This window comes from Chiloscyllium punctatum, chromosome 3, assembly GCF_047496795.1.
Source record: "Chiloscyllium punctatum isolate Juve2018m chromosome 3, sChiPun1.3, whole genome shotgun sequence".
Lineage (NCBI taxonomy): Eukaryota > Metazoa > Chordata > Chondrichthyes > Orectolobiformes > Hemiscylliidae > Chiloscyllium > Chiloscyllium punctatum.
Window position 1 is genome coordinate 101,678,649 of NC_092741.1, and position 20,755 is coordinate 101,699,403.

A 20,755-nucleotide genomic window follows, 5' to 3' on the forward strand; every position below is an offset into this window, starting at 1 on the left:
ATCATTGAAGGGCTCTATTCTCTCCCTAGTCCTTAATGTATTTGTAAAGACCTATTGGAACTTCCTTATCTCAATTTGCCATAGCTATCTCATATCCCCTTTTTGCCCTCCTGATTTCCCTCTTAACTATACTGCCTATACTTCCCTACTGCCTTTATACTCTTCGAAGGATTCACTCAATCTATCCTGCCCATACCTGACATATGCTTCCTTCATTTTCTTGACCAAACCCTCAATTTCTTCAGTTGTCCAGCATTCTCTACACCTACCAGCCTTTCCTTTCAGCTCCTGGGCCTCCTCCACCGCCACTCCCTCACCACCCGAAGCCTGGGGGAAGAACATCTCATCTTCCGCCTCAGGACCCTTCAACCCCGTGGCATTAATGTGGACTTCGCCACTTTCATCATTTCCCCTCACCCCACCTTAACCCAGTTCCAATCTTCCAGCTCAGCACTGTTCTCATGACTTCTCTCACCTGTCAATCTTTTTCCCACCTATCTGCTCCACCCTCCTCTCCGATCAGTCACCTTCAACCCCACCTCCATCCACCTATTGCACTCTCAGCTACCTTCTCCCAATTTATCTCTCCACCCCCGGGGCCTCCAGCCTCATTGCTGATGAAGGGCTTTTGCTCGAAATGTTGATTCTCCTGCTCCTCGGATGCTGGCTGACTTGCTGTGCTTTTCCAACACCACTTTAATCTTGACTCTAATCTCCAGCATCTGCAGTACCCACTTCTGCCTAACCTTTCCTTTCACCCTATACATATAACAGGAATATAGTGTCTCTGGACTCTTGTTATCTCATTTCTGAAGGCTTCCCATTTTTCAACCATCCCTTTACCTGCTAATATCTACCCCCAAATAGCTTTTGGAAGTTCTTGCCTAATACCGCCAAAATTAGTCTTCCTTCAATTTAGAACTTCAACTTTTATATCTGGTCTGTCCTTTTCCGCCACTATTTTAAAACTAATAGAATTATGCTCGCTGGCACCAAAGTGCTCCCCCATTGACACTTCAGTCACCTGCCCTGCCTTATTTACTAAGAGTAGGTCAAGTTTTGCACTTTCTCTAGTAGGTACATCCACATACTGAAATCAGAAAATTTTCTTATACTTACTTAATAAATTCCTCGCCATCTAAACCCTTAACACTATGGCAGACCCAGTCTATGTTTGGAAAGTTAAAATCCCCTACCATAACCACCAGGATCGATGCTGGGTCCATTACTTTTCTTCATTTATAAAAACTGATTTAGACGTGAACATAGGAGGTATAGTTAGTAAGTTTGCAGATAACATCAAAATTGGAGGTATAGTGGACAGTGAAGAAGGTTACCTCAGATTGCAACGGGATCTTGACCAGGTGGGCCAATGGGCTAAGCAGTGACAGATGGAGTTTAATTTAGATAAACGCCAGGTGTTGCATTTTGGGAAAGCAAATTTTAGCAGGATTATACGCTTAATTTTAAGGTCCGAGCGAGTGTTGCTGAACAAAGAGTCCTTGGAGTGCAGGTTCATAGTTCCATGAAAGTAGAGTCACAGGTAGATAAGATAGCGAAGAAAGCATTTGGTATGCTTTCCTTTATTGCTTACAGTATTGATTATAGGAGTTGGGAGGTCATATTACGGCTATACAGGATGTTGGTTAGGCCACATTTGGAATATTGCTTGCAATTCTGGTCTCCTTCCTATCGGAAGGATGTTCTGAAACTTGAAAGGATTCAGGAAAGGTTTACAAAGATTGTGCCAGGGTTGGAGGATTGAGCTATAGGGAGAGGTTGCATAGGCTGGGGCTGTTTTTCTGGAGTGTAGGAGACTGAGGGGTGACCTCATAGAGGTTTATAAAATCATGAAAGGGATGGATAGGATAAGTAGACAAAGTCTTTTCCCTAGAGTGGGGGAGTCCAGAACTAGAGGGCATAGGTTTAAGGTGAGAGGGGAAAGATATAAAAGAGACCTCAGGGACACCTTTTTCACACAGTGGGTGGTGCGTGTATGGAATGAGCTGCAATGGAAGTCGTGGAGACTGGTACAAATGCAACATTTAAAAGGCATCTGGATGGGTATATGAATAAGAAGGGTTTGGAGGGATATGGGCTGGGTGCTAGCAAGTGGAACCAGATTAGGTTGGGATAGCTGGTTGGCATGGATGTGTTGGACCGAAGGTTCTGTTTCCGTGCTGTACATCTCTATGAGTCAGCTATACTTAAAGGACCTGGATCTTGAAGTACCTGCAATACTTAGAAAGAAACCAGTGGATTACTCAGAGGCATCTTGCTCTGTTCATAGAATCTTTGCAACTCAGTTATGAAGCATCAATATGGTTGCCTATTTGTGTCAGGGTCAGAATTTTCCACTAGTTGTTTTCTTGCATAGCCCATGTAATATTGCTTCAGGACATTAGGCACATTTGGAGATGCTAGATATGCTGAATTTGGCACTATCCTAATATCATATAGCTTAACAATTGATCCAATGACAGGATCCTAAATCAGTGCCTATCTTGTCCATTCACAAAAATGGAGTAAAGCCACTAGTTGAGATCTGTAGCAGTGCTATTTAAAATGATAAAATTTGGAAGGGCAATGTAAAATGAATGATGTAATACTAAAGTGCAGAGGGCCCTGGAGCTACATATGTACAAGTCATTGACAGTGATAGGATTCATTATGAAAGTGATGGTTGGTTACTAACTATACCTCCTACGTTCACATCCAAATCATTTATATAGGATTCTGAGCTTTACTCAAAACAGCATTAAGATAAGAAAGAAGTTTTGGTTAACTTTTATAAAAACACTAGTTCAGATTCAACTGGCACCATGTATTCATTTTTAGGCAACAAGATTTAGACAAGATGTGAAGGCTTAAGAGAAGATGCGACGAAGATTCATGTTAATGGTACTAGAGATGGAATACTTCACACAAGAGGGTAAATTAGAGACATTGGAATTGTTCTCCTGAAAGAAAATAAGGTTGAGAGAAAATTTAAGAGGTGTTTAAAATCATGTGAGGTCTAAACAAGATAGATAGTGAGAAAATGTTCCAGTACATTCAAATGTTGAGAAGTAGACAGGATGGAATTAAGGATCAAATTGACAAAAGAACTAGAGGTGAAAAGAAGAAAAACTAATGGTTACAATGTGGAATGCACTAACAGAGAACATAACAGTGACAGATTGAATCAAGTTAAAAATCACACAACACCAGGTTATAATCCAACAGGCCTGTTGGACTATAACCTGGTGTTGTGTGATTTTTAACTTTGTACACCCCAGTCCAACACTGGCATCTCCAAAAGATTGAACGAAGGCTTTCAAGAGGGATGTGTATTTTTAGGTGAAGGAAACATTTTCAGTACAATAGGTAAAAGGCTGGTGAGTGGAACTAGCTGGCTTTAAAGGCCTGCCAAAACAAAATAGCTGCAGTAAAAAGCGGTCCTTTAAAAGTTCAATAGCTGAAACCCTCCCAAAGATTACATCATGATTTTTGTATCATTTATAGTGCTTTAGTGGATTGAAAAGTTGCAAATACAGCTGCTATGAAAAATTAAACAGTAACATTGTTAAATAAGTGACATTGTTCAAAGACATACATTTCACATTAAACATCTATTTGCTTTATATGCCTATAAATTGATGCAGAGTAACAATTACTCTCAGGATAGTTTCATTAAGGTGGAAGAAATTTAGAATTATGTGTCTGCACTGAAAACTATACAAACCAATATTAAAATTTACAAGTGTGCAAGTTTCAGTGTACACATAAAGTTCATTGGACAACAGTATTCTGATAATGGCTTTAAATTAGTTAATACTTTTGCAAACATACTTGTTCCAGATAGTAACTTTCTGCAAATTTGTAGTTTTTCTCCAACATAGCCAACCGTGCACGAACAAGGTAATTGTCTGAGCCATCACCTCCCTAAAAAACAAAGGATAAAATTAGCATCTGTTCTTTCATTATTTTACTGAGAACAATTAAATGGTAGTCTAATGTCCAAACAAAAATATATAGTTAAGCAATCAAAATTAAAACAGATCTAAACAATTGTTTTTCTGGTGTAATATCAGGCATACAGAAAAAAAACACATTTTATCCAAATTGTTCAAGTATGTTTTATAGTTCAATTGCATAAACATATAATGCTGGAACTGATCTTCATTACCAGAGAATAATTAAGTGCAGAGCCCGAAGGTGCGTTTTGAGACAGTGTATGCAATTTTCCTATTGGTTTATATTACAGGATCAGATTTTAGAAGCTGACATTCACTTGTGTTACTTAAGACCATAAGACAGGAGCAGAATTAGGTCCATTAAGTCTGTTCTGCCATTCAATCATGGCTGCTATGTTTCTCAACACCTTTCTTCTGCCTTCTCTCCACAATCAAGAACCTATTTAACTTTGTCTTAAATACACTCAATGATTTAACCTCCACAACCCTCTCCGGCAATGCGTTCCACAGGTTAACCACCTTCTAGCTGAAAAATTCCTCCTCATCTCAGTTCTGAAAGGTCATCCCTTCATTCTGAGGCTGTACCCTTGGGTCCTAGTCTCTCATATTTGTGGAAACATTTTCTCTTATGTCCATTCTGTAGAAGCCTCTCAATATTCTCTAAGTTTCAATCAACGAGCCGCTCACCCATTCTAAACTCTATTCTCATTTCACCTTCTTCCCTCCACAGTTATTGTTTTTTTTAAAGTTATCCTCTGCTGGTTTTTTTAAAGACTTAGATTAGATTACTTACAGTGTGGAAATAGGCCCTTCGGCCCAACAAGTCCACACCAACCCTCTGAAGAGCGGCCCACCCAGACCCATTCCCCTACATTTACCCCTTCACCTAACACGACGGGCAATTCAGCCTGGCCAATTCACCTGACCTGCACATTTTTGGATTGTGGGAGGAAACCGGAGCACCTGGAGGAAACCTACACAAACACGGGGAGAATGTGCAAACTCCACACAGACGGTTGCCTGAGGCGGGAACTGAACCTGGGTCTCTGGCGCTGTGAGGCAGCAGTGCTAACCACTGTGCTACCATGCCACCCATTCCTCTGGCTTCCCACTAATCCTCACCACGGTGTCTGTTTTTATACTGTGTCTGACTTCCCTTGTCAGCCAGAGTTCTTTTGTCTTCCTCTCAGTATGTTTCTTCTTACTTGGGATGGATTTCTGCTGTGCTTCCTGAATTATGTCAGAGCTTCTACCACTGCTGCTGCACTGTCTTCCTTAATAGGTACCTATTCCTTAATAGGTTCAATCAACTCTGGCAAGCTCTTCCCTCATGTCTTTGTAGTTTCCTTTTTCTCAAACTGTAATACCATTACATGTGATTCCAGCTTCTACTTCTCAAAGTGCAGGGTGAGTTTAATCATATTATGGTCTCTGTCCCCTCAGGGGACAGAGATCCTTAATCAAGTCTGACTCATTACATATCACCACATCCAGAATTTCCTGTTCCTCAGCGGGCTCGATAATAAGCTACTCAAAAAAAAAATGTCTTAGACATTCCACAAATTCCTTTCCTTGAAATCCACTACCAACCTGACTTTCCCAGGCCACCTGCATCTTGAGGTCTCCCATGATTATTATAATAGCACATTTCTAACATGCCTTTTCTGATTCCTGATTTATTTTCTTTCCCACAACCTGACTACTGTTTGGAGGATTGTACACAACTTGCATCAGGTATTTTTTCCTTTGCAGTTCCACAACTCTATCCACACAGATTGTCAGCGTTCCTGCTCTATATCACTTCTTGCTGCCGATCTAATTTGATTTCTTACAAACAAGGTAACCCCGCAACCTCGGTGTTCAGATAGGATGTGCATCCTTGGATATTTAGGATCCAACCCTGATCCCTTTGTAGCTATGCCTGTGATAACTATAACAGTGTACCTGCCAATTTCAGTCTGTACTACAAGCTCATTTTCCTTGTTTCATATACTCTGTGCATTTAAGTACACAACCCTCAGTTTTGCAATGACTGCACTCCCTTCTCATAGTTGTCCCCTCATCCACTGTGCCTAAAGTTAGAGTCTGACATTCTCCATAGTTTGTCCTATTACTAGTTTTGGAAACTTTAATAACTTTTGCTGAGCCCTCACCCACTTCTCAATTTATGCGAATCTCCAAGACTGTGGTCCTAGCATGATCCAAGTGGCATCAGACCAGCTGCCAATTCCCAGTACTGGTGCCAAAGCCCCAAGAATTTGAACCTGATAAAGTAAAAGGACTCAGAAAAATCCCCAGCACTACTTGGCTTTAAATGCAAACAGGAGAAAGTGAGGACTGCAGATGCTGGAGATCAGAACTGAAAATGTGTTGCTGAAAAAGCGCAGCAGGTCAGGCAGCATCCAAGGAACAGGAGAATCGACGTTTCGGGCATAAGCCCTTCTTCAGGAATGTCAAAGGGCTGAAGAAGGGCTTATGCCCGAAACGTTGATTCTCCTGTTCCTTGGATGCTGCCTGACCTGCTGCGCTTTTCCAGCAACACATTTTCAGCTTTAAATGCAAACAGCAATGTTAAATAGGCAGGTCAAATGGAAGCCCCACAAGAGACAAAGATTTCTCAATGTTTAAGGTAACAACATAACAATATTGTTGGAGAAAATGGAATTTATTTGAATATTTGCAATACTTAAAAGGGGAGAAGCAGAAAGAGAAATACGCTTCAAAGGAAGGGTGGCTCAGGTCAAAGTCGGAGGAAGGTGAGCAAAAGTAGTAGTAGGGGAAAATTAGGGAGCTTTCACATTCTTTCTTTTTGTTATATCTTCTTATGGGAATGGAAATTATAGAAATCATGGTGCAGCTAGAGGCCATTTCACCCATTGTGTCTGCATCAACCCTCCAAATAGCATCTCTTCCTCATCATATCCACATAAACCCACATTTACCATAACTAACCCAACTAGACTACTCACTCCTAGACAATCCAACTAATATGTGGGAGGAAACCGGTGCACCTGGCAGAAATCCATGCAGATATGGGGAGAACATACAAACTTCACACAGTCAGTCACCCAACCTTGAGGCCCTTGATATCGTGTTGACCTTTTATCCTGCTCTAAGATCAAACTAACCTCCATACCCTTCATTTTACTATCATCCATGTGCTTATCCAAGAGTTGCTTAAATGTTGCTAATATATCTGACTCTATTATCAGTGCTGGCAGTGCATTCCACACACCCACCACTCTCTGATATCTCTCCTAAACCTTCCTCCAATAACAAAAAATTATGCCCTCTTGTGACAGCCATTCTGCCCCAGGAAAAAGTCTCTGACTATTCACTCTATCTATGTCCCCCATTATCTTGTGCACCTCTATCAAGTCTCCTCACACCCTTCTTCGCTCCAATGAGAAAAGCCCCAGCTCCATCAACCTCTCCCCATAAGACATGCCCTCTAGTTCAGGCAGCACCCTGGTAAATCTCCTTTGCACCCTCTCTAAAACTTTCACATCCTTCCCATATGAGGCGAACAGAACTGAATACAATATTCCAAGTATGGTCTAACTAGGGCTCTATAGAGCTGCAGGGTTGACAATGTGTTACTAGAAAAGCACAGCAGGTCAGGCAGCATCTGAGGAGCAGAAAAATCGATGCTTCAGGCCTGAGCCCTTCATCAGGAATTAGGCTGGGAGCCTCGGGGGTGGAGAGATAAATGGGAGGGGGGTGGTGCTACCTTCTCCCCAGCCCCAACCCCCTCCCACTTATCCCTCCATTCCCAAGGCTCCCAGCCTCAATCCTGATGAAGGGCTCGGCCCGAAACATCAATTTTCCTGCTCCTCGGATGCTGCCTTACCTGCTGTGTTTTTCCAGTAACACACACTCAACTCTGATCTCCAGCATCTGCATACCTCACGGTCTCCTCTGTAGAACTGCAGCATAACCTCACGGCTCTTAAATTCAATCCCCCGTTAATGAAAGCCAACACACCATGCGCCTTCTTAACAACCTTATCAACTTGGGTGACAACCTTGAAAGATCTATGTACGTGGACCCAAGATCCCTCTGTTCCTCAACACTGCCAAGAATCCTATCTTTCACCCTGTATTCAGCATTCAAATTCGACCTTCCAAAATGAATCACTTCACATTTATCCAGGTTGAACTCCATCTGCCATTTCTTAGCCCAGTTCTGCATTCTGTCAATGTCATGTTGTAGCCTGCATCAGTCCTCGATACTATCTTCAACACCACTGACCTTTGTGTCAACGGCAAACTTATTAACCCCACCTTCCACTTTTTCATCCAAGTCATTTATAAAATCTACAAAGAGTAGAGGCCCAAGAATAGATCCCTATGGCACACCACTGGTCACTGACCTCCAGCCAGAATATTTTCCATCCACTACCAGTTGCTGTCTTCTTTCAGCCAGCTGATTCTGTATCCAGACAAATTTCCCTGTATCCCATAACTCCTAACTTTCTGATTGAGCCTACCATGGGAACCTTATCAAATGTCTTAGTGAAATCCATATACACCATGTCCGCTGCTCAACCTTCGTCAACTTGTCTTGTCACATCCTCAAAGAACTCAAAAAGTCTTGTGAGGCGTGACCTGCCCCTCACAAAGGCATGCTGACTATCTTTAATCAAACTATGTTTTCCAAATAGCCATAAATCCTATCTCTCAGAATCCTTTCCTATACCTTGCTTACGACAGACGTAAGACTGACAGGTCTGTAATTCCCAGGAATTGCCCCTTTCCCGTTCTTGAACAGAGGAACAAACACTTGCTTCCCTCCAATCTCCCATGGAGAGTGAAGATGCAAAGATCATCGCCAGAGGCGCATCATTCTCATTCCTCGCTTCCTGTAGTAACTTTAGATATATCTGGTCCAGCCTTGGGGACTTATCTATCTTGATGCTCCCCAGAATTCCCAGCACATCCACTTCCTTATTTTCTGTTCAATCTGTTCAAGCCTAATAACCTGGTCAACGCCGTCCTCACTATCAACAAGGTCCATGTCTCTTGTGAATACTGAAGAAAAAAACTCATTTAGGGCCACACCGACCTCTTCAGACTCCAGGTACAAGGTCCGTCCAATATCGCTGATCAGCCCTACCCTCATCTCTGATCATTTTCTTATTCCTCATCTAAGTGTAGAATGCCTTTGGGTTTTCCCTAATCCTTCCCACCAAGGCTTTTTCATGCCCCCTCCCAGCTCTCCTCAGTCCAATTTTGAGATCTTTACTAGCTACCATATAATCCTGTAAAGCCACGCCAGATCCTTATTCATCAAACTTCAGTAAACTTCCTTCTTCCTTTTGACAAGAAGGCCCTCTGCTCTTATCATTCAAGGCTCCTTCACCTTATCATTCCCTGCCTGTCTCAGTGGGACAAAGTTATCTAATACTCGCAACAAATGGTCCTGAAACAGCCTCCACATTTCTGTTGTGCCATTCTTGTAGACAATTCTTCCCAATTTATACTCCACAGCTCATGTCTAATAGCAGTATAATTTCCCCTCACCAAATTAAATAACTTCCCATACTGTCAGCTCCTCTCTCTCTCCATGGCGATGGCAAAGACGAAGTAGTTGTGGTCACTGTCACAGAAATGCTCTCCCACCGAGAGCTCTGACACCTGCCTTGCAGCAAATCCAATATGGCCTCACCCCTAGTTGGCCTATCTACATACTGAGTCAGGAATCCTTCCTGGATACACCTGACAAAATCGGCTCTTTCCAGACCATCTGCACTAAGGAGGTTCCACTCAATACTGGGGAAATTGAAGTCCCCATAACAACAACTCTGTTGTCCAATCTGTTCTTCCATATCTCTCCTGCTATTGCGATGTCTATAGAAAACATCCAAGAAAATGATCACTACTTCGCTGTTACTGACTTCCATCCATACTAACTCAGTAGACAAGCCCTGCTCAGCAACCTCCTTTTCTGCAGCTGTGATGCAGTTTCCAATGAACAGTGCTACTCCCCCTCTTCTTTTCACTCTTCCCCACCAACCCCCCCCCCACCAATCATTTTAAAACTTCTAAACCCTGAAACATCCAGCAACCATTCCTGCCACTCTGAAATCCATGTCTCCATTATGGCCACAACCTTGTAGTTCCAAGTATTGATCCATGCTCTAAGTTCATCATTCTTACTCCTGACACACCTTGCATTGAAACATGATTCGGAGATGCCGGTGTTGGACTGGGGTGCACAAAGTTAAAAATCACACAACACCAGGTTATAGTCCAACAGGTTTAATTGGAAGCACACTAGCTTTCGGAGCGACGCTCCTTCATCAGGTGATTGTCAATCACCTGGTGACAATCACCTGATGAAGGAGCGTCTCTCCGAAAGCTAGTGTGCTTCCAATTAAGGTAAAAACAATGACTGCAGATGCTGAAAATCAAATACTGGATTAGTGGTGCTGGAAGAGCACAGCAGTTCAGGCAGCATCCAACGAGCAGCGAAATCAACGTTTCGGGCAAAAGCCCTTCATCAGGAATGAAGGCAGTGAGCCTGAAGCGTGGAGAGATAAGCTAGAGGAGGGTGGGGATGGGGAGAGAGTAGCATAGAGTACAATGGGTGAGTGGGGGAGGAGATGAAGGTAATAGGTCAAGGAGGAGAGGGTGGAGTGGATAGGTGGAAAAGAAGATAGGCAGGTCGGACAAGTCAAGGAGACAGTAACTGAGCTGGAAGTTTGAGACGAGGATGAGGTGGGGGAAGGGGAAATGAGGAAGCTGTTGAAGTCTACATTGATGCCCTGGGGTTGAAGTGTTCCGAGGCGGAAGATGAGGCGTTCTTCCTCCAGGCGTCTGGTGGTGAGGGAGCAGCGGTGAAGGAGGCCCAGGACCTCCATGTCCTCAGCAGAGTGGGAGGGGGAGGTGAAATGTTGGGCCATGGGGCGGTTTGGTTGATTGGTGCGGGTGTCTCAGAGATGTTCCCTAAAGCGCTCTGCTAGGAGGCGCCCAGTCTCCCCAGTGTAGAGGAGACCACATCGGGAGCAACGGATACAATAAATGATATTGGTGGATGTGCAGGTGAAACTTTGATGGATGTGGAAGGCTCCTTTAGGGCCTTGGATAGAGGTGAGGGAGGAGGTGTGGGCACAGGTTTTACAGTTCCTGCGGTGGCAGGGGAAAGTGCCAGAATGGGAGGGTGGGTCATAGGGGGGTGTGGACTTGACCAGGTAGTCACGGAGGGAACGGTCTTTGCGGAAGGCCGAAAGGGGTGGGGAGGGAAATATATCCCTGGTGGTGAGGTCTTTTTGGAGGTGGCGGAAATGTCGGTGGATGATTTGGTTGATGCGGAGGTTTGTAGGGTGGAAGGTGAGCACCAGGGGCGTTCTGTCCTTGTTACGGTTGGAGGGGTGGGGTCTGAGGGCGGAGGTGCGGGATGTGGACGAGATGCGTTGGAGGGCATCTTTAACCACGTGGGAAGGGAAATTGCGGTCTCTAAAGAAGGAGGCCATCTGGTGTGTCCTATGGTGGAACTAGTCCTCCTGGGAGCAGATACGGCGGAGGCGGAGAAATTGGGAATACGGGATGGCATTTTTGCAAGAGGTAGGGTGGGAAGAGGTGTAATCCAGGTAGCTATGGGAGTCAGTGGGTTTGTAAAAAATGTCAGTGTCAAGTCGGTCGTCACTAATGGAGATGGAGAGGTCCAGGAAGGGGAGCGAGGTGTCAGAGATAGTCCAGGTAAATTTAAGGTCAGGGTGGAATGTGTTGGTGAAGTTGATGAATTGCTCAACCTCCTCGCGGGAGCACGAGGTGGCGCCAATGCAGTCATCAATGTAGCGGAGTTCTCCGCCTCCGCCGTATCTGCTCCCAGGAGGACCAGTTCCACCATAGAACACACCAGAAGGCCTCCTTCTTTAGAGACCGCAATTTCCCTTCCCACGTGGTTAAAGATGCCCTCCAACGCATCTTGTCGACATCCTGCACCTCCGCCCTCAGACCCCACCCCTCCAACCGTAACAAGGACAGAACGCCCCTGGTGCTCACCTTCCACCCTACAAACCTTCGCATAAACCAAATCATCCGCCGACATTTCCGCCACCTCCAAAAAGACCCCACCACCAGGGATATATTTCCCTCCCCACCCCTTTCCGCCTTCCGCAAAGACCGTTCCCTCCGCGACTACCTGGTCAGGTCCACACCTCCCTACGACCCACCCTCCCATTCTGGCACTTTCCCCTGCCACCGCAGGAACTGTAAAACCTGTGCCCACACCTCCTCCCTCACCTCTATCCAAGGCCCTAAAAGAGCCTTCCACATCCAAAGTTTTACCTGCACATCCACTAATATCATTTATTGTATCCGTTGCTCCCGATGTGGTCTCCTCTACATTGGGGAGACTGGGCGCCTCCTAGCAGAGCGCTTTAGGGAACATCTCCGAGACACCTGCACCAATCAACCAAACCGCCCCGTGGCCCAACATTTCAACTCCCCCTCCCACTCTGCCGAGGACATGGAGGTCCTGGGCCTCCTTCACCGCCGCTCCCTCACCACCAGACGCCTGGAGGAAGAACGCCTCATCTTCCGCCTCGGAACACTTCAACCCCAGGGCATCAATGTGGACTTCAACAGCTTCCTCTTTTCCCCTTCCCCCACCTCATCCTAGTTTTAAACTTCCAGCTCAGCACTGTCTCCTTGACTTGTCCGGACTTGTCCGACCTGCCTATCTCCTTTTCCACCTATCCACTCCACCCTCTCCTCCTTGACCTATCACCTTCATCTCCTCCCCCACTCACCCATTGTACTCTGTGCTACTTTCTCCCCACCCCCACCCTCCTCTAGCTTATCTCTCCACGCTTCAGGCTCACTGCCTTTATTCCTGAAGGGCTTTTGCCCGAAACGTCGATTTCGCTGCTCGTTGGATGCTGCCTGAACTGCTGTGCTCTTCCAGCACCACTAATCCAGAAGTCGTACAAAAGTCCATTGGTAACTGTTGATTCACAGCACCTAAGGCTCATGTGATCAACTAGTGGCTACTTAAAGGTCTGAATTCTAGTTTCCCAACTTGTTAACCAGGGCTACCTACCTGCAGAGTTGAGGGGTCTCCAATCTGGGATGATCACAGGCATGATAAGGGACAAGGGGATGGCCATTTGAAATCTACCCCCTTCCTCTACCTGACCCTCCCTCACTCTATGGTCCCCATCCTGTGTGAAGCAAGGAAGACAAAGATCTACCTTCTTAGCGTTGGTTGCCCTGTAGAGTAAATCTGAACTGACTTTCTTCAGAAACCAGATGCTGCCAGCCTCTGAAGAGCAGATCACTTCTAGAGTACTAGGATCCCATTGTCAAGGATTGTGATTCACGGAGAAGCTTGCTCGGCAGCTCTTAAGTTATTGGCATCCAAACTGCCAAGCTTTTTTCGTGATGGGAGTGGCAAGTTAGCCAAAACCTCATAGAATCATAGAATCTCTACGGTGTGGAAACAGGCCATTTGGCTCAACAGGTCCACACCAACCCTCCGAAGAGCAACCCACCAGACTCAGTCACCTACCCTATTTCTCTACATTTCCCCTGATAAATGCACCTAACCTACACATCCTTGAAACACTATGGGCAATTTAGCATGGTCAATTCACCTAACCTGCATATGGGCTGTGGGAAGAAACCGGAGCATCTGGAGGAAATCCATGCAGACACAGGGCGAATGTGCAAACTCCATACAACAGTCACCCTGAATCGAACCTGGGTTCCCAGGCACTGTGAGGCAGCAGTGCTAACCATTGAGCCACCATGCCAGTCTGCTCTCACACACGGTCAGACAAAAGGAAAATAATGCCCAGGTGTTTAAAACATCCTAGTCGGCACACAAAGTTACAGTTTAATATATTGCTTCAGTTTATATAAAAAAGGTAAAACATCCAGAATCTTTCAAATGTAAAAAACAAAATTAATTTTAAAAAAACTATATCTATTGATTGCCCATTTTTTGTGTGCTGCTAATAGTTTTATTTACTACTTACATATTCTGTTGCTGCTTGGTCTGCAATCTGATTCGTTTCACAAAGAAATTGAGCTTTTGCTACATCCCCAAGAGCAGCAAAGCATCTAGAAAACAGGAACACATGTACTGAGATAAAGGACTCAATGCTTTATGCTTTTGAGCAAATTATAACACATAAATTTGTTCATTGTGACAACTGAATATTTTAGACATAACAAAGACAACATCCTATGTATTGTGCTGAAAATCTGTGCAGAATTAGCTACATGCCTCAACAAGCTGTTTCAATACAGCTACAATATTGGTAGCTCATTGATAAGGTGGAAGGCATATCCACTAAAATTATTCACCCAATTACTAACCTATCAATCCCCGTGTTCGATAGATTTTTGTTAGACGAGGAAATCAAGGATTATGGAGAACATACAGCAAAGTGGAGTTGAGACAAAAGCCAGATTAGCCATTATCTTGCTGAATGTTGAAATAGGCTTGAAGGTTGCATTGCCTACTCCTGCTCCTAAGCTCTATGTTCCAATTGCCAAAAGTGATAGAATGAATCTACAATAAAGGTCATTAACCTGCATTTATTCACTGATGGTCAGTTTGTGTTTAGTCTAAATCATTTGGTTCTAAACTTTGTCAGAACCTTGATGCAAACTGATGCAACAGTTAAAAGCTATTGCAAGAGGAGAGGTGACAGTAATGTTCCTTCACATTAAGGCAGCTTCTGCCTAGGATGGCAATAAAAAGTACAATGAGGATGGGACAGCATGAAAACCCTTCATTCCCTGGAATAAGAACTGACACAAATCGTGATTTAGATCTTGGTTATTGAAGATTAATCATCACACCTCCATTTAATCACTGACAGAGGGCATAAGGTCAGCTTGCTTTGTCCAATTATCTTCATTTAATTCATCATTTCCCTTTTCCTTTATGCCTGTGAGCGGAGTAGAGGCTGTTTGCTGGTGTTTCCAACAATAAGATCCCATGTCAGCCTATAGAAGGACTTAGGCAATATCCTGACTTGAGCTGACAATAATAATGTCAGCAAAAAAAGACCTTTCTTTGACTTTTCTTTGCACAGTCACCACGAAGTTCACATTCATATTAGCAAACTTCTGTGAATCATATTTGACCAGAACCTAACTGGACCATTGACAGCAACATTGTGACAACAAGAGTAGAAATTATGCTGAGTACTCAGTTACAAGTGACTCATTTCCTGATCCTTTAATTTCTGCCCACCAAATTCAAATGGGATATTTGATAAAATATTTTCAATATTCAAATTGGTGGGTGTGACTACAGCACTTTATGAGTTTGTCATAACTCCGAACAGTCCACTTGACTACTGTACCACCACTGAATTCCCTCCACCTCTACTGAACTATTGTTGCTGTTACAAACTACCTGCGAAATACATTGCAGAAACATATCAAGCTCATTTTGACAACATATCCAATGCATGATCTCTAATATCAAGAACGACAAGAGCAGTAACGTCATAAGGATTCCATCACCTCCATATTAGATAACATCCTGGCAAAGACATATATTGCTGTTTCTTCACCATTGTGGGTAAATTCTAAGAATTTCCTACTTGCCACCATTCTGGGAACTTCATTAACAGAAGGATTGCAATAGAAGATCATCAACAACCGCAATAGTCCTACAACTTTTACTCTCATTCTGCCCATCGAGTCTGCTCTGTCATTCAATCATGAGGCTGGAACAACAAAGCAAGCCTGACTAACTATTTCTGATTCCAGTGTCTGCAGTATTTTTTTGTCTCCCGCCATTCAATCATGGCTGATAAGTTTCCAACCCCATTCTCCCACTTTCTCCCTGTAACCCTTGATCCCCTTGATACTCAAGAATCCTTCTATCTCACTCCTAAATATACTCAGCGACATGGCCTCCACAGCTTTCTATGACAATGAATTCCATAGATTCACCACTCTCTGGCTGAAGCAGTTTCTCCTTATCTCCATTCGAAAAGGTCTTCCCTTCATTCTAAGGCTGTGCCTTTGGGTTCTAGTCTCCCCTACCATTAGAGACATCTTCCCAACATCTACTCCATCCAGGTCATTCAGTATTCCGTATGTTTCAATTAGGTCACCTCTTATCCTTCTAAACTCCATCAATTATAGACCCAGATTCCTCAAACGTTCCTCATATATTAAGCTTTTCATTCTGTAATCATTCTCGTGAACCTCCTCTGAACACACTCAAGGGCCAGGACATCCTTCCTGAGACATGGGGTCTAAAACTGCGCACAATACTCCAAACGTGGTCTGACCAGAGTCTTACAGAGCCTCATAAGTACATCCCTGCTTTTATATTCAATTCCCTCTCAAAACAAATGCCATTATTGCATGGGCCGTCCTAACTACTGACTCAACCTGCATGTTTACCTTGAGGGAGTCCTGGACTAGAAATTCTAGAACTCTTTGCACTTCAGACTTCTGAATTTTCTCCCCATCTAGAAAATAGTCCATGCTTCTAATCTTCCTACCAAAGTGCATGACCTCACACTTTCCCACACTGTACTCCATCTGCCACTTTTTGCCCACTTCCTAATCTGTCTAAATCCTTGTGCAGCCTCCCGGTCACCTTAATGCTACTTTCCCTCTAGCTAACTTTTTATCATCTGCAAACATAACCAGAATACCCTCAATTCCCTCATCTACAAAATTAATGCATAAAGTGACAAGTTGTCGTCCCAACACTGAGCTTGTGGAACACCACTTATCACTGGCTACCATCCTGAGAAGGACACTTTTATCTCCACCCTCTGCTTTCTGCCAGAGAGCCAAGCTTCTATCCATGCTGGCATCTTGCCTCTAACATCATGGGTACTTATGTTACTCAGTAGCCTCCTGTGTGACACCTTGTCAAAGGCCTTCTTGAAGTCCAGGTAGACAACATCCATTGGCTCTCCTTGGTCTAACCTCCTCAATACTTCCTCAAAGAATTCCAGTAGATTTGTCAAGCATGGCCTCCCCTTGATGAAGCCATGCTGACTTAGTTCTATTTTACCAGACACTTCCAAGTATTCAGAAATTTTATCCTTCCAAATGGATTTCAGGATCTTACCCATGATCGAGGTTAGGCTAATCAGTAATTTTCTGTCTTTTGCCTTACTCCCTTTTTAAATAGAGGTGTCAAGTTAGCAATTTTCTAGTCCTCTGGGACTCTCTCTGATTTTAGCAATTCCTGAAAAATCGCCAAAATGTTTCTACTATCTCTTCAGCTAGAACTCTGAGGTGTAGTCCATCTGGTCCAGGTGATTTATCCACCTTCAGACCATTCAGTTTTTCTAACAACTTTCCTTGGTGATAGCCACGATATTTCAGCTCTGTCCCCTCACTCTCTTCAACTTTTGGGATATTACGCACGTCTTCCAATGGGAAGGCTAACACGAAATAATTGTTCAGTTCCTTAGCCATTTCCTTGTTGTACACTACTATCTCTCCAGCATCATTTTCCAGCAGCCCACTGTCCATGTTTGCCTCTCTTTTGCCCTTTATATATCTAAGGAAACTCTTACAGTCTTCCTTTATATTACTGGCTAGCTTGCCCTCATATTTAATCTTCTCCCTCCTTATTTCTTTTTTTGTTGCCCTCTGTTGGTCTTTGTAAGCTTCCTAATCCTCTGGTTTCCCACAGCCATCTGCCAAATTATATGCATTCTCTTTTGCTTTTATGATTTCACTGAATTCCCTCGTTAGCCACGTTGCCTCATCCTGTCCCTGTACCATGCTTCTTTTTCCCTCGTGTTGAATCCCTCCTGAATTACTCCTAGAAACTCCTGCCTTTGCTGTTCCACTGTCTTTCCTGCTAGGCTCCTCTTCCAGTCAATTCTCCTCAGCTCCTCCCTCATGCCTCTATTGTTGCCTTTATTCAGGTGTAATACCATGACCTCTGGTCTATCTTCTCCCTCTCAAATTGCAGAGTAACTTTAATCATATTATGATCACTGCCTTTTCAGGGTTCCTTCACCTTAAGCTCCCTTGTCAAGTCCGCCTCATTGCACAAGACTAAATCCAGTATTACCTGTTCCCTAGTGGGGTCCATCACAAGCTGCTCCAAAAAGCAATCTCGTAGACATTTCCAAATTCTTTTTCTTGCAATCCACTACCAACCTGATTTTCCCAGTCCACCTGCATATTCAAATCCCCCATGATCATTGTAACTTTGCCTTTCCTTTACACCTCTTCTATCTCCTGTTTTATCTTGTTCACCAGCTCCTGACGACTGTTTGGAGGTTTGTACAAAACTCCAACTATGGTTTTTCACCTTTGCAGTTCCTCAATTCTACCTACATAGATTCTACACCATCTGACCCTACTTTGTTTCTTACTATTTACCTTATTCCTTATACTGCATGAATTCAGATATAACACTCTCAGTCCCGTATTAACCGTCCCTCTTCTCATTGTCATTCGGTTGTTCAGTGTGTTTGAACTTTAACAACTGACTGAGTTCAGCAGTAAACTCTTCCGAGTTACTGCCGGTTATTATACTTTTCCTACTTCAACCCACCAAAGAAAATGAATAAAAGTTGATTTTCACAGTAAAATAGATTTTAAGTTCATAAATGCTTACATTTTCAATTACAAAGCATCTTTTTTTCCCTATAATTAATAGGAAACTATTTCTTGATTGAACATTCAAAATTCATTCATTTTGATTTTTCACTTAGATAAAGGAATTCAGATCAGATTTGAATTCAGATAATTTAAAATTTATTTTTTAAATAAGTCCTATTATTCATGAATTGTAAACTGTCCATGTATGTCATTCACTTATGTCTTATGTGCAATTTATTCACCCTATGACAATGAAGCAACACTGGAATAAAGGATAAAGAATATGAAGTCCCAGACTTAGCTCAGCTGTGAGAAGCTGTGTTGCACCAATCAAAAATGTTCTAATTATATTTTCCCAACTGTGTGGTAGCAGGAGAAGTTATTTGAAGATTATTTGACTTGGCACCCTGGATGGGGAATTGGAAAATTGGCAGTGTTTTGTACTTCTTGAGTCCTTGCTGGAGATTCACATGTGTGCATGTCTAATGGCAACATTAATTTGACAATGATGCCTTTCCTGGCAAGATCAAATGATGGACATTCACTATCTAGACACAGAGTCAAAGAGATATACAGCACAGAAACAGACCCTTCGGTCTAACTCGTCTATGCCGACCAGATATCCCATACAATTCCATATAATTGTATTATATGGAAAAGAAACCTTTCCTGTTTGGTTCCCTTAGAACAAACCATCATTACCTCTCTGCAATGTGCAACTGCTGGGCTTCTAATGAAAGTTTGCTTAATGTTTTCCACATAGCTTCAGTCTCTGATGACATTTCCAATGTTTCCAAGAAAGCAGTAGCTCTGGAAAAAAATCAATACCTATAAGCATCACATTAAAAGAAAGGCAGCAAAGTATTTTCCCATATATTGGGCAGAATTTTACAGCAACCAGCCAGTTGAGACTGAGAAGGATTGGATCCCTCACACAGCCATAAACTGATGGAGAGTAGGACTTTTGTCCCTCAGTGAGGGTCCAACAGACCTGCTGATCAATCTAATCCTTGTAGCGCCAAGTGTTTATTAATTGATACTGCTGGGATTGCAGAAAGGAGAACAAAGGGCATCCAGTGGATTCCTAGTCAGTTGGAGGCTTTGAACTGGAATGATTTAGCTGAATCTGGGGGTTGGGCAATGGAACTCCCAATTTGATGAGGTAGGTTTTGGCTTGAAAGCAGATTAAAAGGAAAGGGAGGTTGACATGGGAACATAGTGGTGCATTGAAATGGCAGGCAGAGGAAAGCTCTGGATCATTTTTGTGGACAGAGCTTAGGTGTTCTGCAAAGCAGTCACCCTGTCTGCATTTTATGCATTCTATGGGCAGAAGTGGGTACTGCAGATGCTGGAGGTTAGAGTCAAGGTTAGAGTGGTGCTGAAAAAGCACAGCAAGTCAGGCAGCATCCGAGGAGTAGCAAACATTGACGTTTCGGGCAAAAGCCCTTCATCAGGAAAGGTTGATGAATGGATTTTGCCCGAACATCGATTTTTCCTGCTCCTCGGATGCTGCCTGACCTGCTATTCTATGCTTCAGTCTCCATCACAAACCCATCAACTCCCACAGTTACCTTGACTATATAATCATCTCACCCTACTTTCTGTAGAGACTCTACCCCATTCTCCCAGTTTCTCCACCTCCATCTGATGATGCCATCTTTCACGGGGTAGGGGGGTGCTTCAGAAATACCTACCTTTTTCCTCAACCAAGAAGTCCTCACTCCCATCACTGGAAATCTGCTTACCTATTCCCTTCCTCATGAAGGACCAGCTTTAACATCTATATCACCTTTTCCTAGGTGCTCAGTTCTGATGATGAGACATTAGACTTTTTTTTTAGATTAGATTAGATTAGATTACTTACAGTGTGGAAACAGGCCCTTCGGCCCAACAAGTCCACACCGCCCCGCCGAAGCGCAACCCACCCATACCCCTACATCTACCCCTTACCTAAAACTACGGGCAATTTAGCATGGCCAATTCACCTGACCTGCACATCTTTGGACTGTGGGAGGAAACCGGAGCACCCGGAGGAAACCCACGCAGACACGGGGAGAACGTGCAAACTCCACACAGTCAGTCGCCTGAGGCGGGAATTGAACCCGAGTCTCTGGTGCTGTGAGGCAGCAGTGCTAACCACTGTGCCACCATGCCGCCCATGCTAACCACTGTGCCACCATGCCGCACTTGAATCTTTAACTCTGTTTTCTTCCCAAAAATGCTGCCAGACCTGCTGAGTTT

General features: G+C 43.6%; 1 protein-coding gene across 3 annotated transcripts in view; it reads right to left on the reverse strand.

The window, feature by feature from the left end:
* ift172 (intraflagellar transport 172) overlaps positions 1-20,755 on the reverse strand; it is a 271,291-nt gene that overhangs the window by 150,829 nt on the left and 99,707 nt on the right. For all 3 annotated transcript variants that reach the window (XM_072557593.1, XM_072557602.1, XM_072557583.1), the window contains 3 exons: positions 19,217-19,324; positions 13,939-14,023; positions 3,832-3,924 (listed from right to left, as the gene is read on the reverse strand). In XM_072557593.1, coding sequence (XP_072413694.1) covers positions 3,832-3,924; positions 13,939-14,023; positions 19,217-19,324 — 286 coding nt within the window. The remainder of the gene's footprint in view (positions 1-3,831; positions 3,925-13,938; positions 14,024-19,216; positions 19,325-20,755) is intronic.